General features: G+C 40.8%; 1 protein-coding gene across 3 annotated transcripts in view; it reads right to left on the bottom strand.

Moving 5' to 3' along the window:
• Positions 1–31: 31 nt before the first annotated feature.
• Positions 32–21,732, bottom strand: part of LOC116617539 (neurofibromin-like) — a 55,223-nt gene continuing 33,522 nt past the window's right edge. Inside the window, exons 38-73 of one of the 3 annotated variants that reach the window (XM_048726523.1) lie at positions 21,467–21,509; positions 20,587–20,668; positions 19,678–19,754; positions 19,506–19,603; positions 19,117–19,263; positions 18,822–18,920; positions 18,407–18,512; positions 18,192–18,247; positions 17,825–17,948; positions 17,319–17,456; positions 16,661–16,771; positions 14,613–14,660; positions 13,693–13,794; positions 13,001–13,138; positions 12,532–12,597; positions 12,282–12,399; positions 11,512–11,597; positions 10,135–10,323; positions 9,551–9,640; positions 9,262–9,381; positions 8,862–8,979; positions 7,919–8,059; positions 7,781–7,849; positions 7,174–7,319; positions 6,710–6,771; positions 6,520–6,634; positions 6,101–6,181; positions 5,717–5,767; positions 4,980–5,069; positions 4,595–4,724; positions 4,242–4,329; positions 3,900–3,943; positions 3,338–3,639; positions 2,022–2,122; positions 1,471–1,613; positions 32–1,083 (exon numbers count right to left, since the gene is read on the bottom strand). In XM_048726523.1, the coding sequence (XP_048582480.1) occupies positions 659–1,083; positions 1,471–1,613; positions 2,022–2,122; positions 3,338–3,639; positions 3,900–3,943; positions 4,242–4,329; positions 4,595–4,724; positions 4,980–5,069; positions 5,717–5,767; positions 6,101–6,181; positions 6,520–6,634; positions 6,710–6,771; positions 7,174–7,319; positions 7,781–7,849; positions 7,919–8,059; positions 8,862–8,979; positions 9,262–9,381; positions 9,551–9,640; positions 10,135–10,323; positions 11,512–11,597; positions 12,282–12,399; positions 12,532–12,597; positions 13,001–13,138; positions 13,693–13,794; positions 14,613–14,660; positions 16,661–16,771; positions 17,319–17,456; positions 17,825–17,948; positions 18,192–18,247; positions 18,407–18,512; positions 18,822–18,920; positions 19,117–19,263; positions 19,506–19,603; positions 19,678–19,754; positions 20,587–20,668; positions 21,467–21,509 (4,144 nt within the window). In that variant the 3' untranslated portion in view covers positions 32–658. Of the gene's footprint in view, positions 1,084–1,470; positions 1,614–2,021; positions 2,123–3,337; positions 3,640–3,899; positions 3,947–4,241; positions 4,330–4,594; positions 4,725–4,979; positions 5,070–5,716; positions 5,768–6,100; positions 6,182–6,519; positions 6,635–6,709; positions 6,772–7,173; positions 7,320–7,780; positions 7,850–7,918; positions 8,060–8,861; positions 8,980–9,261; positions 9,382–9,550; positions 9,641–10,134; positions 10,324–11,511; positions 11,598–12,281; positions 12,400–12,531; positions 12,598–13,000; positions 13,139–13,692; positions 13,795–14,612; positions 14,661–16,660; positions 16,772–17,318; positions 17,457–17,824; positions 17,949–18,191; positions 18,248–18,406; positions 18,513–18,821; positions 18,921–19,116; positions 19,264–19,505; positions 19,604–19,677; positions 19,755–20,586; positions 20,669–21,466; positions 21,510–21,732 lie in introns of all 3 variants that reach the window. The other 2 variants (XM_048726522.1, XR_007307563.1) reach the window with 2 other exon arrangements.

A 21,732-nucleotide genomic window follows, 5' to 3' on the forward strand; every position in this document is an offset into this window, starting at 1 on the left:
CCACTGTTATGCCCAGATAAGGAATTGATCATTTCTCAAAACGGATTGTTTTAATGCAATACCTCGCGGTGTGACAGGCTCTTCTATCCTCTGCGCTAAGCTAAAATGGTCACGGTATAGTGATATTTTATTTACTCGTGTCTTGCTCATAACCTTAATGGAACTAAGCTCTAACTAGACTTAAACGTTTAAACGATACATGTATAAAGCTGATCGTTTTCCATTTATCTGAAACTGGTCGCTTTATATATACACTTTTCATTTCCATCACAGTATTGAAATATTCAGCGTTCTGTGCAAGATTATTCGTCGATTATTTGTTCTTATTTGTACTTTCTAGCTCGGAGCGCAAACAAAATGCTTATTTTTAAAACTAGAATTAAAATACAAATTTTATTATAAAACCTATATATGTATATGAAAAATGATATACCCATACACATTTGTCGGTACGTCATCTTAAATAAATGGTATCGATCTCCAGTTCTTGTACTTTCTAGTACTTTCTTGTAATTTCTTTCAATATAAAATTGAAATATAAAAGCCTGGCGGTATGGAATACAGGTCGCATTTAGGAAAAGGAATCAAAGACTTTGTAGGTCAGATTTTTCTCTCGCCCTTTTTTTAAATGAAGTTCAAAACATATGTATCCCCCTTGTCAAGAAAACTTAGTGCCCTGGACCGAAGTAGTCCTCACAGCTTTAGTCGACTTATTTCTCTTCAGTCGAATAGTCCCAGATATTTTTCTGGGCCTGTAAGAAGAGCCTGTCCGTTTGAAAGGCATTGGAATGCCTAGGTCCGAGCTGCCAACTGCTGCAGGAAGTGATGTCAGTGACGAGGATAGATTAGTCGACGAACCGATCGAAGGGATGTCCCCACTGCTGGAACTAAGAGCATTTGCTTTGGGCGATGTCATGCTGCTGGTCTTTCTGATCTGGAGGGCTTTGTTGATGTTTGATGGCATTCCTTTGCCGTAGACTTCAAGGATAGCTTCTAGGAACTTCATGAAAAGCTGCGCTCTGTTATTCTGTCCACTTTGGTCTTTGAACTTGGTAAACTGACTGAACCCAGTGAAACCAAATGCTGCAGGTAGAAGTAAAAGAACATAAACGTGAATAAACAAACTACAATAGGTTCATCTGTTGATTCTGCCGTACAATTTTCAGGTTTTGCTAATAATTTCCATTTTGCTACTCCAGGTCACAGGTGGCCCATTGAGTCAGTGCGCCCGCATATGGGTCTCATCTCTCCTTAAAAGGGCTCAATCTAAGGTCTAGACTCTTTCCAGAGTCTTCTGTCTCTTCTGAGATCCTTTCTGTTTCTCAGCCCTAAACTTGATTTGTTGAACGCATGCGAGCTTACTAGTTGTCTTTTTTAGTTCCAACATGGTCATTCTTTAAAAAAACGTATTAGAGTTTTAAATGTAAATACCTTAAAACATAATTCTATAATACGTTTGTTTTGACTTACACGCAAGGTAGCTATTCCTGATGGCATCCTCCGAGTCTTTGGCTGCTGTAACGGAGTGAATGATAGTCTGCACCGCCTTCAAAGTTGGCAGATCCTCAGAGTGACCAAGCACTGTCCCAAGGTTGGAGTCCAGTTGGCAAAATCTGAAATATTTTGACCAACAAAACAATAAATACCGAATAAAACTCCATTAACCCAGGGCCTTATTTCCTTAGTATTTCCGAGGTAGATGGCTTATTTCTTTTACCTATTGCGTGTGCCTCCCTACCATCATGTTATACGTATACCACCTTCGCTGATGCTGTTGGTATAAGATATTGGCTAGATCATGTCATTGATCATAGTAGAGATGGTTTGACTTGAGAATTTATGCGAAGTGTATGTTGGAGTTGGGGGGAGGGGCTTATTCCAAAAACTCCGGTTTTGATATTATTATTTTCCCGTTGTTCTCTGACGTGACGTACGCAGTTATTTCCGTTTTTACTTCGGCTTGAATTCCCCCCCCCCCACGTGATCTCTTAGCGCAAGTCCCCTATTACATAAAAACTTACATAACTGGAAAAACACTGGGAAACACCAAACTGGCCTCGGCTAAAAGCTGATACAAGTATCTGACTTCCACATCGCTAGCCGTATGCTCGAGCAGCATAACCTGTCAAGAGAACATTGTGTCATCATACACCTTAGGGCGCGTTTTTTTCCTATCATTCTGGAATGGGAATGGTTGGTAGAGAATGTTCTGAATGGCATTCGAGTCATTCTGCTACAGGTGGCAGAATGGGTTGAATGGCCTTCATTCCATTCCGGAAAGGGAACGTGGGATAAACGAACGCGCGCTTTTTCTATTCTAATCATTCTCATTCCGTAATCACGAGTAAAAAAACGCGCCCAAGAAAAGCTTTTACCAGAATTCTGTAGTTGATTTCTTTCTTACGCGCGCTCAGATTGGGTTAAACTGAAGGCTATTTTTAGTTGAATGCAACAAAACTTGGCTCCTCAGAACACACCAAATCGGAAATAACCTATAGGATGCAAAAATAATTTATAATTCAAATATAATTTACGAATACCACTAAAAACGGTTATAACCTTAATAATTCGAACCCTTCGATAAGTTGACTATCCCATATCTCGAAGTCAGATCTCTAATTCCCTTGAGCTGCTATTGTTATCTTATACAGTACAGCTAGGATGGTGTTGTGCTTTCGATTCTTTCAAACTTTGGTTAATTTAAGCCTTTGTAGAACAAATGAGAACACAGGTTTCCGGACTCCGTATAACTCAAACTTCAGAACTCCATTCTTTTAATGATACATCGGGATTCAACTGCGTCCAAATGAATTAAGTTGGCTATTGGTACATCTCAATTGCCCTGATATTTTGCGGCGGTATAAGTGCCGTCACAGTTGTAAAGAGTACATCAAAGTGGCCCGATAGCTCAGTGGTACGGGCTTCGCTTCCAGGGTTCAAACCCAGGTCAGGTGAACTTTGATTTTATCAGAGGTGTAAAAAACCTGGCTCTCAACATTGGGTACTGTGTATCCCTCGTAGCTCGGATGACTACCTTAAATGGCGGTCCCGTCTCGCAAAAACCTAGCTAACCAACCTGTTATTGTGGGAAATTAAAGAACCACTGAAGAAGGCAGAGTTAACCTTTAGTGTCTGTAGTCGGCCGCATAACCAAAAGGGGCATTAACATTATAACACTCTCTCAAACGTGTAAACTATGTGGCAGCACAGTGTGCCTTATATAGCAGTCCGTATAAGACCCCGTGTAATGTAAATCTAAGGCAATTCAGCCTATGGCTGCAATTCTGGATAAAAGTCGGCCCAGTTTTCTTTTCCTTTCTTTATCAAAGCCTCTTACCAGGGTGGTCAGCAGAAGTGCTTGCGTCTGTTTGTCGTTCACAATCCCTGGGTCCAGCAACAAGTGTTGGCACTCACTCGGCCACACGAACGCTTGTCTGTTGGCCGAAACATCGTCAGCCCGAGGGGACTCCGACGGAGTTATCACGATGGACACGCGACTCTCTATCGACATGATGGAACCGGAAGTGTTGTTGATATTGGCGTCGGAAGTTGATGGCGCTATGGAACCGTTAGTAGTATCGTTCGTCGAGTCTCCAGGCTTTAGTCGGTTCCGCACGTCTTCTGATACAGGGATTAGTGCTTAAAACAAACAAGAACGTCGTTTGAAATGTTATCAGTGTTCTGCTACAAAACAAAACAAAACAATTGTTGATGATAAAAAAAAAATGTTATTGAAATAATATCAGTTTTCTTCTACATATAAATATAGGCATTTACAAGAAAACAAAAAACAAGAAATTATAACGTTCCATCGAAAGTAGCATTCTTCATCCTGTTATTAACCATTGGCAATAAAAGGCCGCCTGAATCAAGTCATACCACATGCATACAAGTTTTACCTGCGAGATAAGCCAGATTTTCCTTGGTGACAGCAAACTTGTCTCTGCTGAATAGACGAAGATTAATAAATTATCCATGTATATACGACAGTTATGTGAAATATGTTGCATGCCTTACATAATATCGATCTATCACTCCTTTGTTATTGTTTATATGTGAAAATACGACTCCGCGTCTGATACTATTAACAATGATATTAACACATTGACTGAGTGACTGACTGAGTGACTGACTGACTGACTGACTGACTGACTGACTGACTGACTGACTGACTGACTGACTGACTGACTGACTGACTGACTGATAATTGATTGAATAGGCGTGTATATCGCTGCCCTAACCTGTGTTTGTGTTTGCTTGTTATGTCGAGCATCAGGTTTAAGACACGAATCGCTCGAGCGGACGATGTCGCCTGAGGGTGGTAAACGCCTACAAAGTAAATGCACAGAGTATAGTAGAGAAAACGCACGTGTGCACATGTATAAGGGTGGACAAATGGAGCAAAAGAAACAATAGGTGAGGGACTTTAATACAAAAATTACTAGTGAGAGTTTCATAATAAGTTTCAGCCCGAATGTGTTCACCCAATTGGCAAAATGGCTAATAAATAATGGTATTTTGGAGTTACCTTTGTCTATCGATCGCTGAGGCTTTGAGAGATCAAAAAGGTGACACAGTTCGAGCCCAGTATTACCTTTAACAAGATGTGCCACCAAAGCAAAGTGAAAGTTCTCGTAGAAGCTTACGCCGACAAAGTGGTCCATTTGCTTACAGTGGAACTCCAGAAGTGGCTCTTGCCTCACTGCCATCAACACTTTGTGAGCCTTCGAATGTGACAGATTAAACTGCGTCAGACCCGTGGAAATTACAACAGCTTTCCTGACATGAAATGCTACGTTTGAGGGTCAGCCAACGCTAGATCGCCACACTAGACTGCAACCCTTAGCAGCGTTAGATCGCCACATTTGACTGCAGCCCCTACTTTTCTGTTTCCTCTAATTTGTCTATACATAACAGTTTAAAGTAGATAAATGCTAGTTGTTAAAGATACGGAAATTCAGTTGGCATATTTTCCAAACCTGTTCTTCGAATACCCCATGGGAATCCAGAGTTAGAAGACTTTGTTCCAGCAGAACAAGACCACAGGGATAAAGAGCCAGCTCTGAAAGCTAAAAGAACAGTTGCAGTTAGACCATAAAAATGTGACCTCGAGGCCACAGGGGTAAAGAACCGGAAGCACAGTCGAACATTGGGTTGTACTATGAAGGTGGGATGACCTAGAGAGATAAGACCATCAGACAGAAGGGTTACTTCGAAACAATAGGCGTACAGAAGCAATCTCTCAAAGTTGAGAAAAGAGTCGCACATTGTGGTTATACTATAAAGGTGGAGTGGCCGAGAGAGAACAGAGGCATATTGCCATTAGACTACGAGGATGAGGTGACCTCGAAACCATTGGGGTACATAGCCAGCCCTTAAAGCTGAAGGAAGAGTCCCAGTTAGACGGGGCGGGGACCCCGGAAGGGGGATGGCCTCGCCAACAAAGGGGTACAGAGCTAGCTAAGAAAGCTTTAAGAGCAGTCACAGCTAGTCTATGAAAAGAGAATGACCCCTTTTAGTGAGAGAGAGAGAACTAGTGGAGAGAACTTAATCGAGTGAGTGACTGAGCTCTTTTAATTTAACATTACTATCAGGTCAAAAGTGGATAGTCATTTTCAGGGTTTCTTGCAAATAGACCAAATTTTATGATGCAAATCATATCAAATAGTTTCTGTGTTAGATTTTTTTAACACATTCAATACCCGTGTATTAATACCTGCAACACTGCTACAGCGATCCAGAAGAACGCCTTGTGGAATTTGGATTCCTGCAAATAGTAAACAAAAATGATGCAACGTTTAGGGATTAAAGACATTGCTGAAAACGCTAGACTAGCTCAAGTAACCCACCAAGTTATTTCATCGAGAATTTCCAAAAAAGGCAAATAAAAACTATAATTTTCCTTGTAAGTATATATTTTTTTAAATATTTTTGAAGCTGTACAGAAAACAGCGATTGAATTCAGCTTTTATTAGCTTTACTCGAACAATTCAGCTGGCTATTGTCATGAAGCTCGTGAATGTGCAGAAGCTTTTTCTGGCGCTGCCATTATTCAACAGCTTACAACATCAAACGTTAACCGTCACAAATAGACCCTTACTTTTCCCAAGATTCCTTGCAGCTTGGTAAGACATATGACGGCGGCCTCGATAAGCACTAGATCTGTGTAGTTGCTGAGCGCCTGGGAAAGAAGGAAATTAGTACTTGATGTTTCACCTAATGGTATTTTCCACAGCTGCTTGCTATTTAAAAGATCTACAAGATGAAAGATCGTAAAAAAATCGTAAAAGGCCGATAAGCACTAGATCTGTGTAGTTACTGAGCGCTGAGGAAGAAAATAATTAGCACTTGACGATTCACTTAATGGAATTGCCTACAGATGCTTGTTATGTGGAAGATCTATCAAAGATGGCAGAAAAATGGATATCATGATGCGAAGACGATGATGGAGATGTTGATGATGACAAAATCACGATAACAATGTTGATGGCGATGACAAAGAGGCTGCGTGACACCTACAATGATCAGTACTTGTAGTACCCGCTGAACCATATCATCGCTGGCTTCGTTGCTGATGCATCCCACCACGACAATAGTACGTGGTTGTAGGGCAGGGTTGAATTGGTACGCGAAGCTGGATAAAAACATATGGCATTAGTGAACTCAAAGAGGTTGGAACTCAAAGAGGTTGGTATGGCATTTTCCGTACTTTGAAGCAAGTTCCATCCATTTCTTGAGCCAAGTGCAGTCGGGTATGTCTTTCATACACGTCTATTGGGAAAATAGGAAATCGAGTTTGTTTACTACAAACATAATGATGGTGACGTTTCTGATTTTTAAGATGGTGAGAAAAAGGGTCAGGAGCAGCTAGAAAGTGGCGAAGAAAAGAGAGGCAAGTGAAGGAAGGAATAGAAATGCATAAAAAAATGAATAAAGAAGTAAAAAATAATGATAATAAGATGATGATGAAGAAAAAGATGAAAAACAGATATCACTTCTCTTTAGTAATGGAGGAAGGGAAAAAAAGAGAGCACAGAAGAAAAAAAAGTAGAACAAGAAAATAAAGAAGACGAGAATAACAGGTAGACGAAATGGAAGAGGAAAGAGCAGAAGAAGACAAAATAAGAAGTTGCAGCAAAACGATGACTATGATTGTAACTAAGGCACCAATACCTCCATTATTTCCAGCAACACCTCGGTAATAGTTTCAATGTTCGGCATGGTTATAGATGCTCCTCCGCTGTCCTTGATGTGGAACCTGTGCCCACGCTGAGTCGCCCGAAAAGCCTTCACAGCCGGCGTCTCAATTTTAGAGATGCCTAACAACAAATGTAAACTCACCCAGAAATATACAACCAAAGTACAGTAGCACCTCTACTAAGCGGCCAACCTCTTCAATGTCCAACAAATCTAGTTTTTAACCGAATTACTAATGAACAAAATGAGGTGATAAACATTTTGTCAGCCAAGCTACTCCTGGCCAATTTCTAATATAAGTAAACAATAAATTAATCCTAAAACTAAATGACTTCTAAAAGGACTAAATGACTTCTTAAATGACTTCTTCTGTATCACGTGTGATTAAATGATTATAGTATTATAATGAAATAATGACTTTTTACCAAGGATGCGGAGACAATTGAAAGGAATGAAAATCACCATAAAGGAAGAGGAAAAGAAATAAGGGAGCATCTAAATTCTTTCCCTTTGCCAATTCTTCGTCTCGATTTTCAAATGCACTTTTATCGTTGCTTCCTTTACTGCTTAGAAGCTGACTTACCGAAAAGAAGATAGAACTTTGGAGTCGAAAGTTCGGATAACCGCATTCGGAGCAGTGTTAGAGTCTCCTCTGTAGTATAAAACAAACCAATAAGTGAAAGACAAGGGATTAACGAGCACATGACCATTCTGCACTTACCACTGAATTTGATGTAGGTACAGGTGCAGAGCGAGTGGATGACATTGATAAGTAATCCATGGATGGATGCGCGGATTGTGGGAGGCCCCGTTGAAACCAGCAGAGTTACAAGGTGGAATAGATACGGGATATGGCTTGCAACTAAAACCAAAAATACCAGATAAAGGCATCACCTTGAGGCCGAATGGAAGGCAATGAAACATGAGATATTTGCCTGCTCTTATGAGCCAAGCACGTGATCTGTCGAACGATTTCCATTGGCTGACCATAATCGTGTTTAAAAGTCTTTTTGCTTAGGACGAAGGGAAAAATGGCCACCAAACTCGAAGAAGAAGCTGAAAATTAATGTTAAAGTCGATGTTTTCCTTAACTAAAACTAACAAACTACCATTGTGTCAATGCGCAGAAGCTTTCAAAGAGAAAAACCGCCTAACCCCCTCCCCTAGGTCTGCTACTGAGCTTTCTACAATAGCGACTGTGAATCTCTCGTCTGCTCGGATAAGGACGTCAAGCCGGATAACTTCTGCCTCTAGACTTCGCTCATTAACATGTACCCAAAAGGAAAGGGATAGAAGGGTGTGCTCTAATTATGGGTTGCCCATTTACATTGCTCTACTTAGCAGTTTCGCGACAAATTGGACGGTCAGAGGAATGAAATGTCTAGGAATGTGTAGTTCCAGAAAATATCCATAGCCCCCCCTCCATTGAGGGGATTAGAAATTCCAGGGGGTGGGGGTTCAAGCGCCCAGGAATTTCCAGAGGGGAGGGTAAAATGGCCTTTTTACTTAACAGTTGCTGTATTTAATTATTCCAGGGATTTGGAAATTCCAGAGGGGTGGGGGGGGGGGGGGGGGGTGATATCTCCGACCCCCTCAATAGGGGGGTATGGAAATTTTCTGGAACTACACAATTGAGATTATGTAGCTAGGGCCATCTGACTTACCGTCTAAGCAGTCGTTGAATGAGAGCATGAGGAGGTAGCGTGTAAGGATGGCAATGTCATCCCACATTAAGTGCTGCTCCAGGCGAAGGGTCGGCGAGATGAACGTCTTGCTTATTAACTGGAGACGGCCAAGAATCATTGTCAATTTGACTGTTACATTGACAATTTGCCATTGTTACACTAATATGCAGTATCCAGTAACAATCAAATTAATCGGCAGCAGCAAGGAGTGAGCTAATCTTAAAACTGCATCTTCAAGTACCCAGGGAGTCGAGGCCAAGGTAACGAGGCTTTCTCGCCTGTGACCCCTAGGCCTTGGGTTCCCTGTGGGTGAGAACGCTTTCTTCCAGACGCTCTGGGTAAGAAAAAAATATCACTGGGGTGAGAAAACCCCACTCACCGTGTGAAGCCTACCAATTACTTTGCTTGAGACGACTTGTACGTTAGCCGAAGCAAGAGCAGCAGCAGTGTCAGCTAGTACTTCCGCTTTTACCGAGCCCAGACCACCGGCCGCGCTCGCCTAGAATGGGATCTCAAGTATCATCATAACTTGCAAAAACATCTTTAATAGTGTACGTTTTGTTAAAAATAATCGGGCAAAGCTTCAAACAAAAAAACAAAATTCGTGCGTTAAGAAACCCTTATTTGAACATCTAATGATTTGTCTCTTATAATATAATTATCTTTACCTTGAGAAAGCTGTCAAGGACCGTGTCCAGGAGCTCAGTGACTTTCCCTATCGTGCCCCAGATGTTGGCCTGGATTGAAGGGTTCATTGCCTGTCAAGAAAACCAACAGGAAACTTCCAGTTCATGAATGTTGCTGTACATCATGTGGTCTTTTTTAATCTAACCTTCTCAAGTAAGAAAATGAAAGGGGAGCCATTTGGTAAGACGTCGCACTGTTATAGCGCCTTTGCCTCTCACTACTGGTTTTCTGGTATGTTGGTTGTAAATTGAGTTGAAACGCTCGCTATCATTTTGGTCATGCAATAATATAATAACTATCACTTACAGTTAAGTCACTAACAGTTATATAATTGCAAAGATATAAAAGAAACTAACCACTACTTCGGCTTGGGGTAAAAGTTGCAAAAACAAATACGAGTTTGGCAAACAAATTCAGAAAAACTTGTTTCAAGTATATGCTTTTGCCGTGGTGAATGACATCTTCACATATAAAACAATATTTCACCTCAAGAAGCTCAAAGGTTAATGTCAAGGTGAGAAATGGAAAGAAGATGGGAAAAAATTAATTTTAGCGTAAGACTCACTCCGCGTTCAGAGACAGTGATACTTATGAGCTTCTCAAGCACGCTGTTCATCTTTATCTTCTGTGGGTCGTCGCTAGGAAAGCGCCAGAATCTGTCGAGATTTGGCAGCCACGGCGCCATGTACTCCAGACAAAGGTGCTTTAACTCAGTGTCAGACTTCATGAAGCCCTCGATACATTCCTCAAGGAACTGGATAGCAGAAAAAAAGGTATAGATATCTGGCAAAGTCTCACCAGCCATAACCGCACGATCAACTTACTGACCAGTGACCCATATCGTATGAGATCGTTTCTTTTGACTCAGATATGACTCAAAATCTAAGATAATCTAGTTACAGTAGGGGGATCCGGTCGACTAGAAGGTCCACTCCAATGGAAAAATAGGTATCGTTGCGTGCTAGAACGAGCTACCTAAGAGAGATCGGTCCGCCAAATGGGTTATCCAGCCCCCCAGCTCAAAATCCTGGCTACGGGCCTGTTACATATCCAAGCAGACTTCTCTATTTTTTTGGAAAGTCTTAATGGATGGTCATGTAAGGTATTGTTCCTTTTTAACTCAGGAACGCATATTCCCGAGTTATTGCGGTGTGTTGGTGGAGGTGCATCGTCGGATAACTCATGTGTAAACTTCCGGTTAACTTTTGTTGGTCGGATCGATCATCCGTAAACTTTTTGTGGTCTTTCTGTGCTTTAGCAACACAGCAATCCTAAGATTATATAATATACTTCCGGTTTTTAACTTCCGGTGTTCAACTTCCGGTTAATGCCAAAACTGCGACCTTTAAGTTAAAGAAGGGAAAAGCCTCTGTTAGCAGTATCTCTGTTTGCAGGGTAATAAAAAAGCCTCTGTTAGAAGGACAAAATATAAGAGGATAGATTTCCACAAATTATTTGTTCACAATTCTTCCCAATCAGCTAAACTAAATATCAAACAAAACTCGTACAAACAAATTGCCCTCGCTGATTTTGCGCCTTTCTAGAATGTTAACATGCATATAACACATACGACAGTAGCGTGATCAATTATTGCGGGTATTTTATTTTGTTTCCGGAAAGAATATGCTGAAATTTGACATGCTAGCAAAAACCTTTCGAACGGTACGATACCAAAAGCATTAAAACTATTTTAGTTACAAGTCGACTCAGCAATGCCACGTTAGTCTAGCGGTGTGGAAACTTGTCTCCGACCGCAGCGACCCGGGTTCGATTCCAAATGATAGATTTTTAATAACAATAACAATAACAATAACAATAACAATAACAATAACAATAACAATAACAATAACAATAACAATAACAATAACAATAACAATAACAATAACAATAACAATAACAATAGCAATGACTATGGTGTATTTTCTACCGTTTGTCCGCGTACCTCTAAAGTAAGCTGCGGTTCCCTGGCTGCAAGTTTCTCGCTTATGCCCACAATAAATATTGTGTTGTTTGCTGGAATGCAAAGACCTACGGGGACGAGAACATTCAACTTTTTAGAATAACCGGAACCACATCAAACATAACCTAGCCTTCCCCGTTTAAGGTGATTCGTTTTCAAGAAATCGTTCAAATTGAAACCCATTTTGAACCCTTCCGAAGCTTGCGATGGATATGATCCCTGGTGAATATGATACAAATACTGCTGAAATAAAGAAAATTAAATAATTTGACATTATTGATCGTGGAGGAGCGATACGCGTGCAAGGTACGGTAATACGGCAAAAGTATGTGCGACAGTAGTAAAACGCGTATCATCGCCTTTTTTTTGCAAATACTGCCACAAAAGTTGTACGATTTTGCTGCTCGTATTACCGTACCCTTAGGGGGTTTTGATACAAAATCTATAAAACCGACAAGTGTCAATACATAGCTTACTAACTAACTAACTTACTAACCCATTCAACATTGGGAGATAGATGGAACATTATAGTGTAATATCGACTTAGCCATATAAAAACAAATCCTCATGTATCGACCTACTTCCCGAATCAGCCGATGGAAATTGATGCATTATTACACTTAGTGGCTAGGTAGTCTTTTCCCAATAAAAGGCCAATAACACTTGAGACGCCTGCGGAGAAGGCTTATAGCTAGGGTAACAAAATGGCGGCTGACAGACTCTAGAGCCGCACAAAAGCCCTTCAAGTATACCTGTTCCTTCAAGCAATCTCTCCTCGATCTTGAGGTTGAAGGCCTTGGTTACGGCGCAAAGCAGATTGTACGCGGCGAGTCTAAGGGTCGGGTCTCGAGATCCAAGGTTCAGTAACGCCTAAAAAATAAAACAAAATCTTTTAAACATTTGAAGAATACTTTTGGGACATAATTTAAACAAGATTTAGTGCAAGAATCTTACCCTTGCTTATTCTCAGTTTTATGAAGATGAAAGCTGAAAGTATATTACCATATTGAGTAGGGTCCCCGGGACATCTTTGGGCTTGATCTTTTTACTAGAAGACGTTGCAGCATCCTAAAATTTAACGGATTAATCGCGTCAAGCATTGAAAACCAGTGCCATAATTATGGGGTGTCATTTCAAGCCATGATTGGATAAATCGTTTCAGAATCAGCGAAAGCTTAGTGGTGGTACGGGCTTCTTTTCTCAAGCCAGTGGTGAAATGAAAGAACGGGTCACCTGTGGAGAAAGCGCGGATGGGGGAATAAGGAGTAGAGCAGGAAAGGGAGGGAAGCGCTTCCGGTTTTTCAACTTCCGTTTTTTTGCTGCAGGAAACCCAAATAAGGTTTTTTACACTTTTTTGTCTATTTTGCCCTTTGAGATGCCTGCAGAGGAGGCTAAGGACTGTGAATCTCTCGTCTTATGTCCGACAAGGACGTTAAGGCGGTGGCTACAGAGAGAGCTGTTGCTAACTTACTGGCTGCGAAAGCTGCCATGCCGTCTTCACATGCATCACGGCTTGAACAATCTGATCACATTCGTTACTCATGAGTAGCATGCCGGGGCCGCCATTGACGAACTTCAACACAAACGTGTTCTCATCTTCCACGATTGCCTGGTGAAAAGACATTTTGAAGTCTTCAAAAGACATTTCATTTGGGCAACTGTTAATATAGATAAATTACACGCTGCCCCAAGGAAAAGAACATTAAATACACTGAGGATATATAAAATATAAAATAAATAAATAAATAAATAAATAAATAAATAAATAAATAAATAAATAAATAAATAAATAAACAAATAAATAAATAAATAAATAAGTAAGTAAATAAATAAATAAATAAATAAAAAATCAATCAATCAATCAATCAATAAATAAATGAATGAATAAATAAATAAATAAATAAATAAATAAATAAATAAATAAATAAATAAATAAATAAATAACAAAACCATATATGCACTTAGCTATTTAAAAATCACAAAACAAACGAGACAAATGACTGTGGTCAGGTACACACACAATATTCCCAACATACATCGCATAACCTTTTAACCTGCTAACTGACAGTGATATCCCCTCTCCCCTGATGACTGTCTTGCCCTGAGGATTTGTCCCCTGTCTAAGTGCTTTCATATTTACCCCCATACACGCCTTATTCTTACCCCCTTCACTTCGGAGGCGTAATACACATCGTTCAGTATCGTGGAGTAACCCAGGACTTTGTGACGCTCAGGAGTAGTTATCTGCACTGACATAGGACCGATCTGCGGAATATATAAATTTATGGTGTAAAATGAAATTTGGTTTAAAAAGTGCCTACGAAAACAAACAAACAAAACAGCTTGAATGCTTGATTATAACGGCGCAGAAAGAACCGGACCAAGCCGAAAGCATAAAATGCGAGATTTTTGTAGAGAGAGAAACAAACCGGAAGAGACGGAGAAGAACAGTAGGGGCGAAGGCGAAAACTAACACAATCGACATTCGCCGAAAAGTGAATCGAACCTGGAACCCTGTGGCGAGAGCTTAGGCAAACACACTAGAAAAATAAGCCATTTCAGACGAGCGCGCGAAAGTTTTGATTTTTAAAAACTCTTTTTGTTGATTGTGTTGTAGAAGACAAATATCCATAGTTTTCCGTAGCATATGCGTATATACACCACGATATTCGTCATCTCATGATCAAAATATTGTGGAGTCACGAGGTGTTAAGACGTGTTCCAATTTCATTTCGGGCAATAGGCGGCTAAATATGGAAACAATAGCCAAATGCACTTCGCGCGTTAAGGACCAGATCATACATTCAAGATGGCGGACGAAGATCGGCGTCCTTGTGCATTTGAAAGCAGTATCTACTCAATCTAACTGTGAAAAACGTACCAGCAACCAAATTTATACTTGTTATGTCAACATTGGAGTGTAAAGAAGACATTTGAATGTTTAAAAGTGACAAAATTGAGCATCGAGTCGCTGCAAATCAAGGAAATTTGCGAGTGGAATCTTTATTGATCTCCATGGTTACGCGAATTCAAATTGGAACACGTCTTAAATCCATTAAATTAGGTCAGTGTTGGATACATACCCGTAGTTGTACGTTACTTCGTGTGGACAAACGGAATGCTGTAAAAACCTAAGAAAACAAGATAATGCTATATAAGAAATAAAAATCTAATTTTGAAATATAATTTCAAAGCCAAAATGCTTAACTGTAATATAAAAGTTAAAAAAAGATGATTATTTGGATGTTGATGTTGTTGTTAATATTGTTGTTGTTGATGTCGATGTAGTAGCAGTTGTCACTGTCGTTGTTGTTGCTATCGTTACTGTTGTCACTGTCGTTGTCGCTGTTACTGTTGTTATTGTTAAAGCTGTTGTTGCTGCTGTTGTCGTTGATGTTGTTGGTGGCGATAAATCATTGTCATTGTTGTTGTTGTTGCTGTGTTGCCCTAAATGTTGTTGTGGGGGCTATATTTTTTTGACTTGTTGCTTTATTGTGTACCTTAAGGTCTTCCTCTAGCGATGTGGTAGAGCAAGGCAGTCTAAGCTCGCTCTCCTTGATGTACTCGTGCAACTTACTGAGCGTCTCTGTAGCGATATTGTTTGACTTGTTGCTTTATTGTGTACCTTAAGGTCTTCCTCTAGCGGTGGTAGAGCAAGGCAGTCTTAGCTCGCTCTCCTTGACGTACTCGTGTAACTTACTGAGCGTCTCTATCATAGAGATATTGTTTTACTTGTTGCTGTATTGTCTACCTTAAGGTCTTCCTCTAGCGATGTGGTAGAGCTAGGGAATCTTAGCTCGCTCTCCTTGATGTACTCGTATAACTTACTGAGCGTCTCTTTCATAGAGATATTGTTTTACTTGTAGCTGTATTGTGTACGTTAAGGTCTTCCTCTAGCGATGTCGTAGAGCTAGGGAGTCTTAGCTCGCTCTCCTTGATGTACTCGTGCAACTTACTGAGCGTCTCTATAGCGATATTGTTTGACTTTTTGCTTTATTGTCTACCTTAAGGTCTTCCTCTAGCGATGTGGTAGAGCAAGGCAGTCTTAGCTCGCTCTCCTTGATGTACTCGTGCAACTTACTGAGCGTCTCTATAGCGATATTGTTTGACTTTTTGCTTTATTGTCTACCTTAAGGTCTTCCTCTAGCTTACAGCAGGCAGTCTTAGCTCGCTCTCCTTGACGTACTCGTGTAACTTACTGAGCGTCTCTATCATAGAGATATTGTTTTACTTGTTGCTGTATTGTCTACCTTAAGGTTTTCCTCTAGCGATGTGATAGAGCTAGGGAATCTTAGCTCGCTCTCCTTGATGTACTCGTATAACTTACTGAGCGTCTCTTTCATAGAGATATTGTTTTACTTGTAGCTGTATTGTGTACGTTAAGGTCTTCCTCTAGCGATGTCGTAGAGCTAGGGAGTCTTAGCTCGCTCTCCTTGATGTACTCGTGCAACTTACTGAGCGTCTCTATAGCGATATTGTTTGACTTTTTGCTTTATTGTCTACCTTGTGGTCTTCCTCTAGCGATGTGGTAGAGCAAGGCAGTCTTAGCTCGCTCTCCTTGATGTACTCGTGCAACTTACTGAGCGTCTCTATAGCGATATTGTTTGACTTTTTGCTTTATTGTCTACCTTAAGGTCTTCCTCTAGCTTACAGCAGGCAGTCTTAGCTCGCTCTCCTTGACGTACTCGTGTAACTTACTGAGCGTCTCTATCATAGAGATATTGTTTTACTTGTTGCTGTATTGTCTACCTTAAGGTCTTCCTCTAGCGATGTGGTAGAGCTAGGGAGTCTTAGCTCGCTCTCCTTGATGTACACTCGTATAACTTACTGAGCGTCTCTATAGCGATATTGTTTGACTTGTTGCTCTATTGTGCACCTTAAGGTCTTCATCTAGCGATATGGTAGAGCAAGGCAGTCTAAGCTCGCTCTCCTTGATGTACACTCGTGCAACTTACTGAGCGTCTCTATAGCGATATTGTTTGACTTTTTGCTTTATTGTCTACCTTAAGGTCTTCCTCTAGCGATGTGGTAGAGCAAGGCAGTCTTAGCTCGCTCTCCTTGACGTACTCGTGTAACTTACTGAGCGTCTCTATCATAGAGATATTGTTTTACTTGTTGCTGTATTGTGTACCTTAAGGTCTTCCTCTAACGATGTCGTAGAGCTAGGCAGTCTTAGCTCGCTCTCCTTGATGTACTCGTGCAACTTACTGAGCGTCTCGCACACACGTACACAGGATCTCCCCTAAAATGACACCTTGATATAAGTGAAGAAAACAAAAGATCGCACTTCGAGGAGGCACCTCAAATGTTGGCTTGCTATATTTAAATAGTTTCTCTCAGCCGCTATTTTGTCTTTCTAGCATGGCAGAGAACATACACACTTTGGAAAGTATTTCGATGTTTTCGTTTGTATTTGGTTAAATGAAGTATAAAACATTGATTTTAGATTTCTTTTTGTGTGATTTTTCGAAATTTCGACAAATAATATGGTAAGAAAACAATAGCATAGGTGTGGATGACAAAGGCCTTTCAAATATCTGTGAACGCTTGAAAAGAGATCTTGGTAAATCGTCTTTCGTTCCGTGCCGGGTGCTCTTTTCTAGGGACTATCACACATTACTCTCGCTCTTATAATATTGTCGATCCTGGGATATATTGTCGTTGGGATATACTGTGTGGTATGCCTTATGTGCATCGGCTTTCGTTGAGAGGGGAGGATAGAGTGGTGGAGGCGGAGGAGGGGGGTGGCTTTCAAACCATATATTGACCCAATCTACTGTGTCGTATACCTTTAGTGGAGAAAGGTGCCTTTCGTTGTACTTCGTGTACTGTCTGAGAGAAGAGCTGCTGTTGTACATGTACACAGTCACCAGGTTGTTAAGAGTGCCTTTGGGAACAACCGTCAAGCACTTGATTATTGTAGACGTCTGCGGATGGATCACACCCGTTCAACACTATAAGCATTAGCACATAACATCTAGAAAAAGTGTATCTAGATAACATCTAGAAAAAGGGTATAAATAGTGGCGACAAACACAAAAGCACAAGAGAACGAAGCTGGGGTGTGTTTCGAGAAAAAACGCAAGGCGGGATCCAAAGTATTAACTCGCTGACCACGAACCATTTAGCTCTGATAATAGGTCACTAGATCCATCTAGAAACTTTTCTATCCCTTCTTAACTACCAACGAAGGGTTCAACCGGAGCGAAATCATCTTGTCACATGGGCAGGAAGGGGTCCGGACTCCTCGGACCCCTCCTGGGCACTCGCCTGCATAGAAGGTTATAGTACTCACCTTAAACCGGTTGTCAAGCGTTGTGTGGGTAAAGTCCACCACTAGTTCCCAGGGTCTGTCATTGAATGGCTCCAACACAAGCAACATATGGTAGATCAGGAGTTCGTCATTAATGACGTCGGGCCTGAAATCAGTAACACGATATAAAATGTTGTTTTTTGTATTGCGGTTAATTATGGAAGTGCTAATGTTTAAGAAGTCAGCGAATCTCAAGCACAAGAAACATATTTTTCCCGCTTTCCAAAACGCCTAAGCAGACAACAATGAGGGAACAGCAGGAGGATTGTGCTATTCACAGAGCTTAGAAACCGCGCATCTTGCACCATTTCTGACAGGTAATAACTAACATAAAGAGAAAGGTACCTACCGAAATCGTCGCGCGATGTAATAGAAAACCGGATTACCAGCATTCGATCTTCCACCCTAAAATAAAACGAAATTAATAAGAGCTGTGTCCCGACACATGGCGTTTCATACATTCTGCGGGGCGTGATGGTGAATAATTCTGAACAACCCACAACGGTGAACCCCGGCCTTAGAATCGCTTAACTGACGCCTTAGCACTGCGTTACTGAAGCTGACCTGATAAAAAATATTTTGCGATCGGATTGACTGCAGGTCATCTTGACTTCCTTCAGCGTGTCTCGCCATAAATTCCTCGAACCTTGAACCGCCATGAAACGGCCACCTGGGAAGTAATATAAATAGCTGAGATGGGAAAACGCAAAAAAAGGGAAATCTGACAGAGCCAGGCAGTAAAGAACATTGGCATGTCTTGACATAAACCCATCGTACGTTAAGCCAAAGTAACAAAACAAAGGACAAAGTATAGGACAATAAGGCGTTAAATGGTATGATGTGGATGTCTCCGCATAAATTTTTCAAAAGGCCATTAAAAGAAAAAAAAGGGCAAGTACATGTCATATTTTCTGTCCCATGCTATAAAAAGGCCAACTTATAGGGAATATCAAAAAGTGTGAAAAGCATCTTTCCTTACTTCGGGTCAAAGGTCATCTTATGCTGGTCGGGTGGGCCGATGTGAGCTAGAAGGGTAGACATCTTCTCGAATGGTCGACGACCAAACGCTTTGTACTCCCTGAAAGGAACAACAAAACATCATGCGTAACTGTAACTGTTTTTTTTTTTCGATAAAAGTTTTAGGCTACCGTATAACACTTAATTTTCGCGACGTCAAAATTTCCCGATTTTGAGATGGCGATATTTCGCGACACTTTATTTTTGCCATTTTCCTATTTTCGTAAAAAAACAGATCCCTTTATCGCTAGCGATACCTTCTAGTAGCGAGGTAGGTGCCTATCTTCTCCTGATTGTCCCATAGTAGCTTATGCAAGCTGAAGACACTACCATCGCTCAGAAAGGAGTACGAGGCTGACTCGGATGGTAAACTTGAGCAGTCCGTCGATACGCTTTCCAAGAACCTGAAACAGATTTTACAAACTCGTCATCAAATACGCATTAGTAAAGCCCAGTGCACATTACCGCTGCCAAATAGGTCTTCGGAATGGGATGCAGCCAATTGATCGACAATAGCCTGTTAGCATGCGGTCGTTTGTAGGTTGGCCTACTGCAACTTGACCTACTGCAACTTTCTTGGTGGTATAAATGACTTTGTGGCACAGCTAAGAAAATAAATAACATAAAATACTACTGCACAACTTACTTTCTTGTTTTCTCAAAGTTTGCTTCAAGAAATCCGTTAAAAGGCTCCATGTATTTCTCCTTCGAGAAGAGCAAATGGTTGCCCAAATTTTGCAAAATCTAAAAAGATTAGTATTCATTAGCCCCTGAATTTAAACAAAAGCAAAAGAAGATGTTGGGAACTGGCAGCTTACCTTGGACACGTTCATCAGTCCCCTTCGGATCTTGTCTGAGGGAGGCTCGTCGGTTATTCCGACCATGTGTGGGGAAACTGCAGCAAAAATACATTAGCTTACAAAGAGTAATGTTATTCCGACCATGTGTGGGGGAACTGCAGCAAAAATACATTTGCTTACAAAGGGTTTGTTGAAAGGACACTCCTGTCTTATGCCTTGCTACACTTGGTTATCAAGAATGTCCAGAGGAAATGCGAAGGTTCTAGGAGGATGTGCGCTAAGATAAAATATTTTAGAGAAACAAGATTGCGCTGCTACCAAAGATTAAGAAAATATGTCTTATGGACTGGCCATTAAGGCAAAGATGTCCAGTAGAGAAGGAATGTGTGAAGGAATGTTCACGAGGAAGTGCCGTGGGATATATTCTAGAGAAACAAGGAGATTGCACTGCTTCAAAATAGTATAAAATATATATACACCCTATTCCAATAAAACTTGTCAACGCAAACGGCGAATGGCAATTGCCAAATGGCAGTTCTACAACCGAAAGGTGATTATGGTAAATAAACGTGGTAAATAAACTCTAACGATGTCAGAAGCATGTATTAATTACATTTAATGGATAAACGTTGTTTTATTTATATTTTTCTGAATTTAGAGCAAATATTTTCGGATCCATGGGTCCTTTCGGTCGTAGAACTTCCATTTGTCAATCGCCATTTGCCGTTTGCACTGACAACGTTTTTTGAAATAGGTGTATGGCCGTGATAAAGGACATACGAACAGTAAGAAACACCTGAACATGGCGGCCACACACACAGACCAAGAATACAATTAAAAAATATTCGCTCATTTAAAGATGTCTTTTATAATGGTCAAGCGTAAAAAGATGACGCTGTTCCCGATAACTGACAAATGTCAACTTACTAATGGCTGGGTTGATAAAGCGTAGGAAGATTGCACTATTCACGGCTTCCGTGCTGTTCCTTGGGAACCTTTGCTGCACAACCTGATGAGTTCAACACAAAATTAGAGTTAGGGCTACATCCTGACACTACATACAAGGTCTACATCCTGACACTACATACGAGGGCTACAACCTGACACTACATACAAGGGCTACATCCTGAATACTACATACGAGGGCTACATTCTGAACACTACATACGAGGGCTACATCCTGAACACTACATACGAGGGCTACATCCTGAACACTGCATACGAGGGCTACATCCTGACACTACATACGAGGGCTACATTCTGAACACTACATATGAGGGCTACATCCTTAACACTACATACGAGGGCTACATTCTGAACACTACATACGAGGGCTACATCCTGAACACTACATACGAGGGCTACATCCTGAACACTGCATACGAGGGCTACATCCTGACACTACATACGAGGGCTACATTCTGAACACTACATATGAGGGCTACATCCTGAACACTACATACGAGGGCTACATTCTGAACACTACATACGAGGGCTACATCCTGAACACAAAAAGCACGTGGTCGACAACACACACAACCAGCACACGTGGATGCTACGTTAATGACACACCATCAGCAGTATAGGGATCAATAAAACTGCAACAACGATTGACGAGCTTGACAAACTATAAGTGCCACGTGATTTCAAATGACAAAGGTGATATGGTGATGAATGGTACATCTTCCAGCACATTCAATTGTTAAAGGCTCACATGAGCAACACGTGAATAAATTAAATCATCCACGGCTTATATGGATCAATGCCCACTACATCTACACACTACACTACATTTAGATCCACTTACTCTTTTGAGACAGTGACATAAACTTCGGAGAGGGACCGGTAAACTAAAATGGAAACAAGAAATCGTCAAAAATACACGATTATTTACGAAGACCCTCACCACCGCCATCGCGGTAATATTATGCACGTAGCGGCTAAATTTGACGACTAGTTGTGACGATTTAGAAAAATAAGCAAGTTGTTTTTTTTAGGGTTAAAATTGACAAATGTAATTTCAGATGGTTTATTGATAGGTGGCCATCAGTCCAACACGATTTATTTACTGAT

Source organism: Nematostella vectensis, chromosome 4 (genome assembly GCF_932526225.1).
Source record: "Nematostella vectensis chromosome 4, jaNemVect1.1, whole genome shotgun sequence".
Lineage (NCBI taxonomy): Eukaryota > Metazoa > Cnidaria > Anthozoa > Actiniaria > Edwardsiidae > Nematostella > Nematostella vectensis.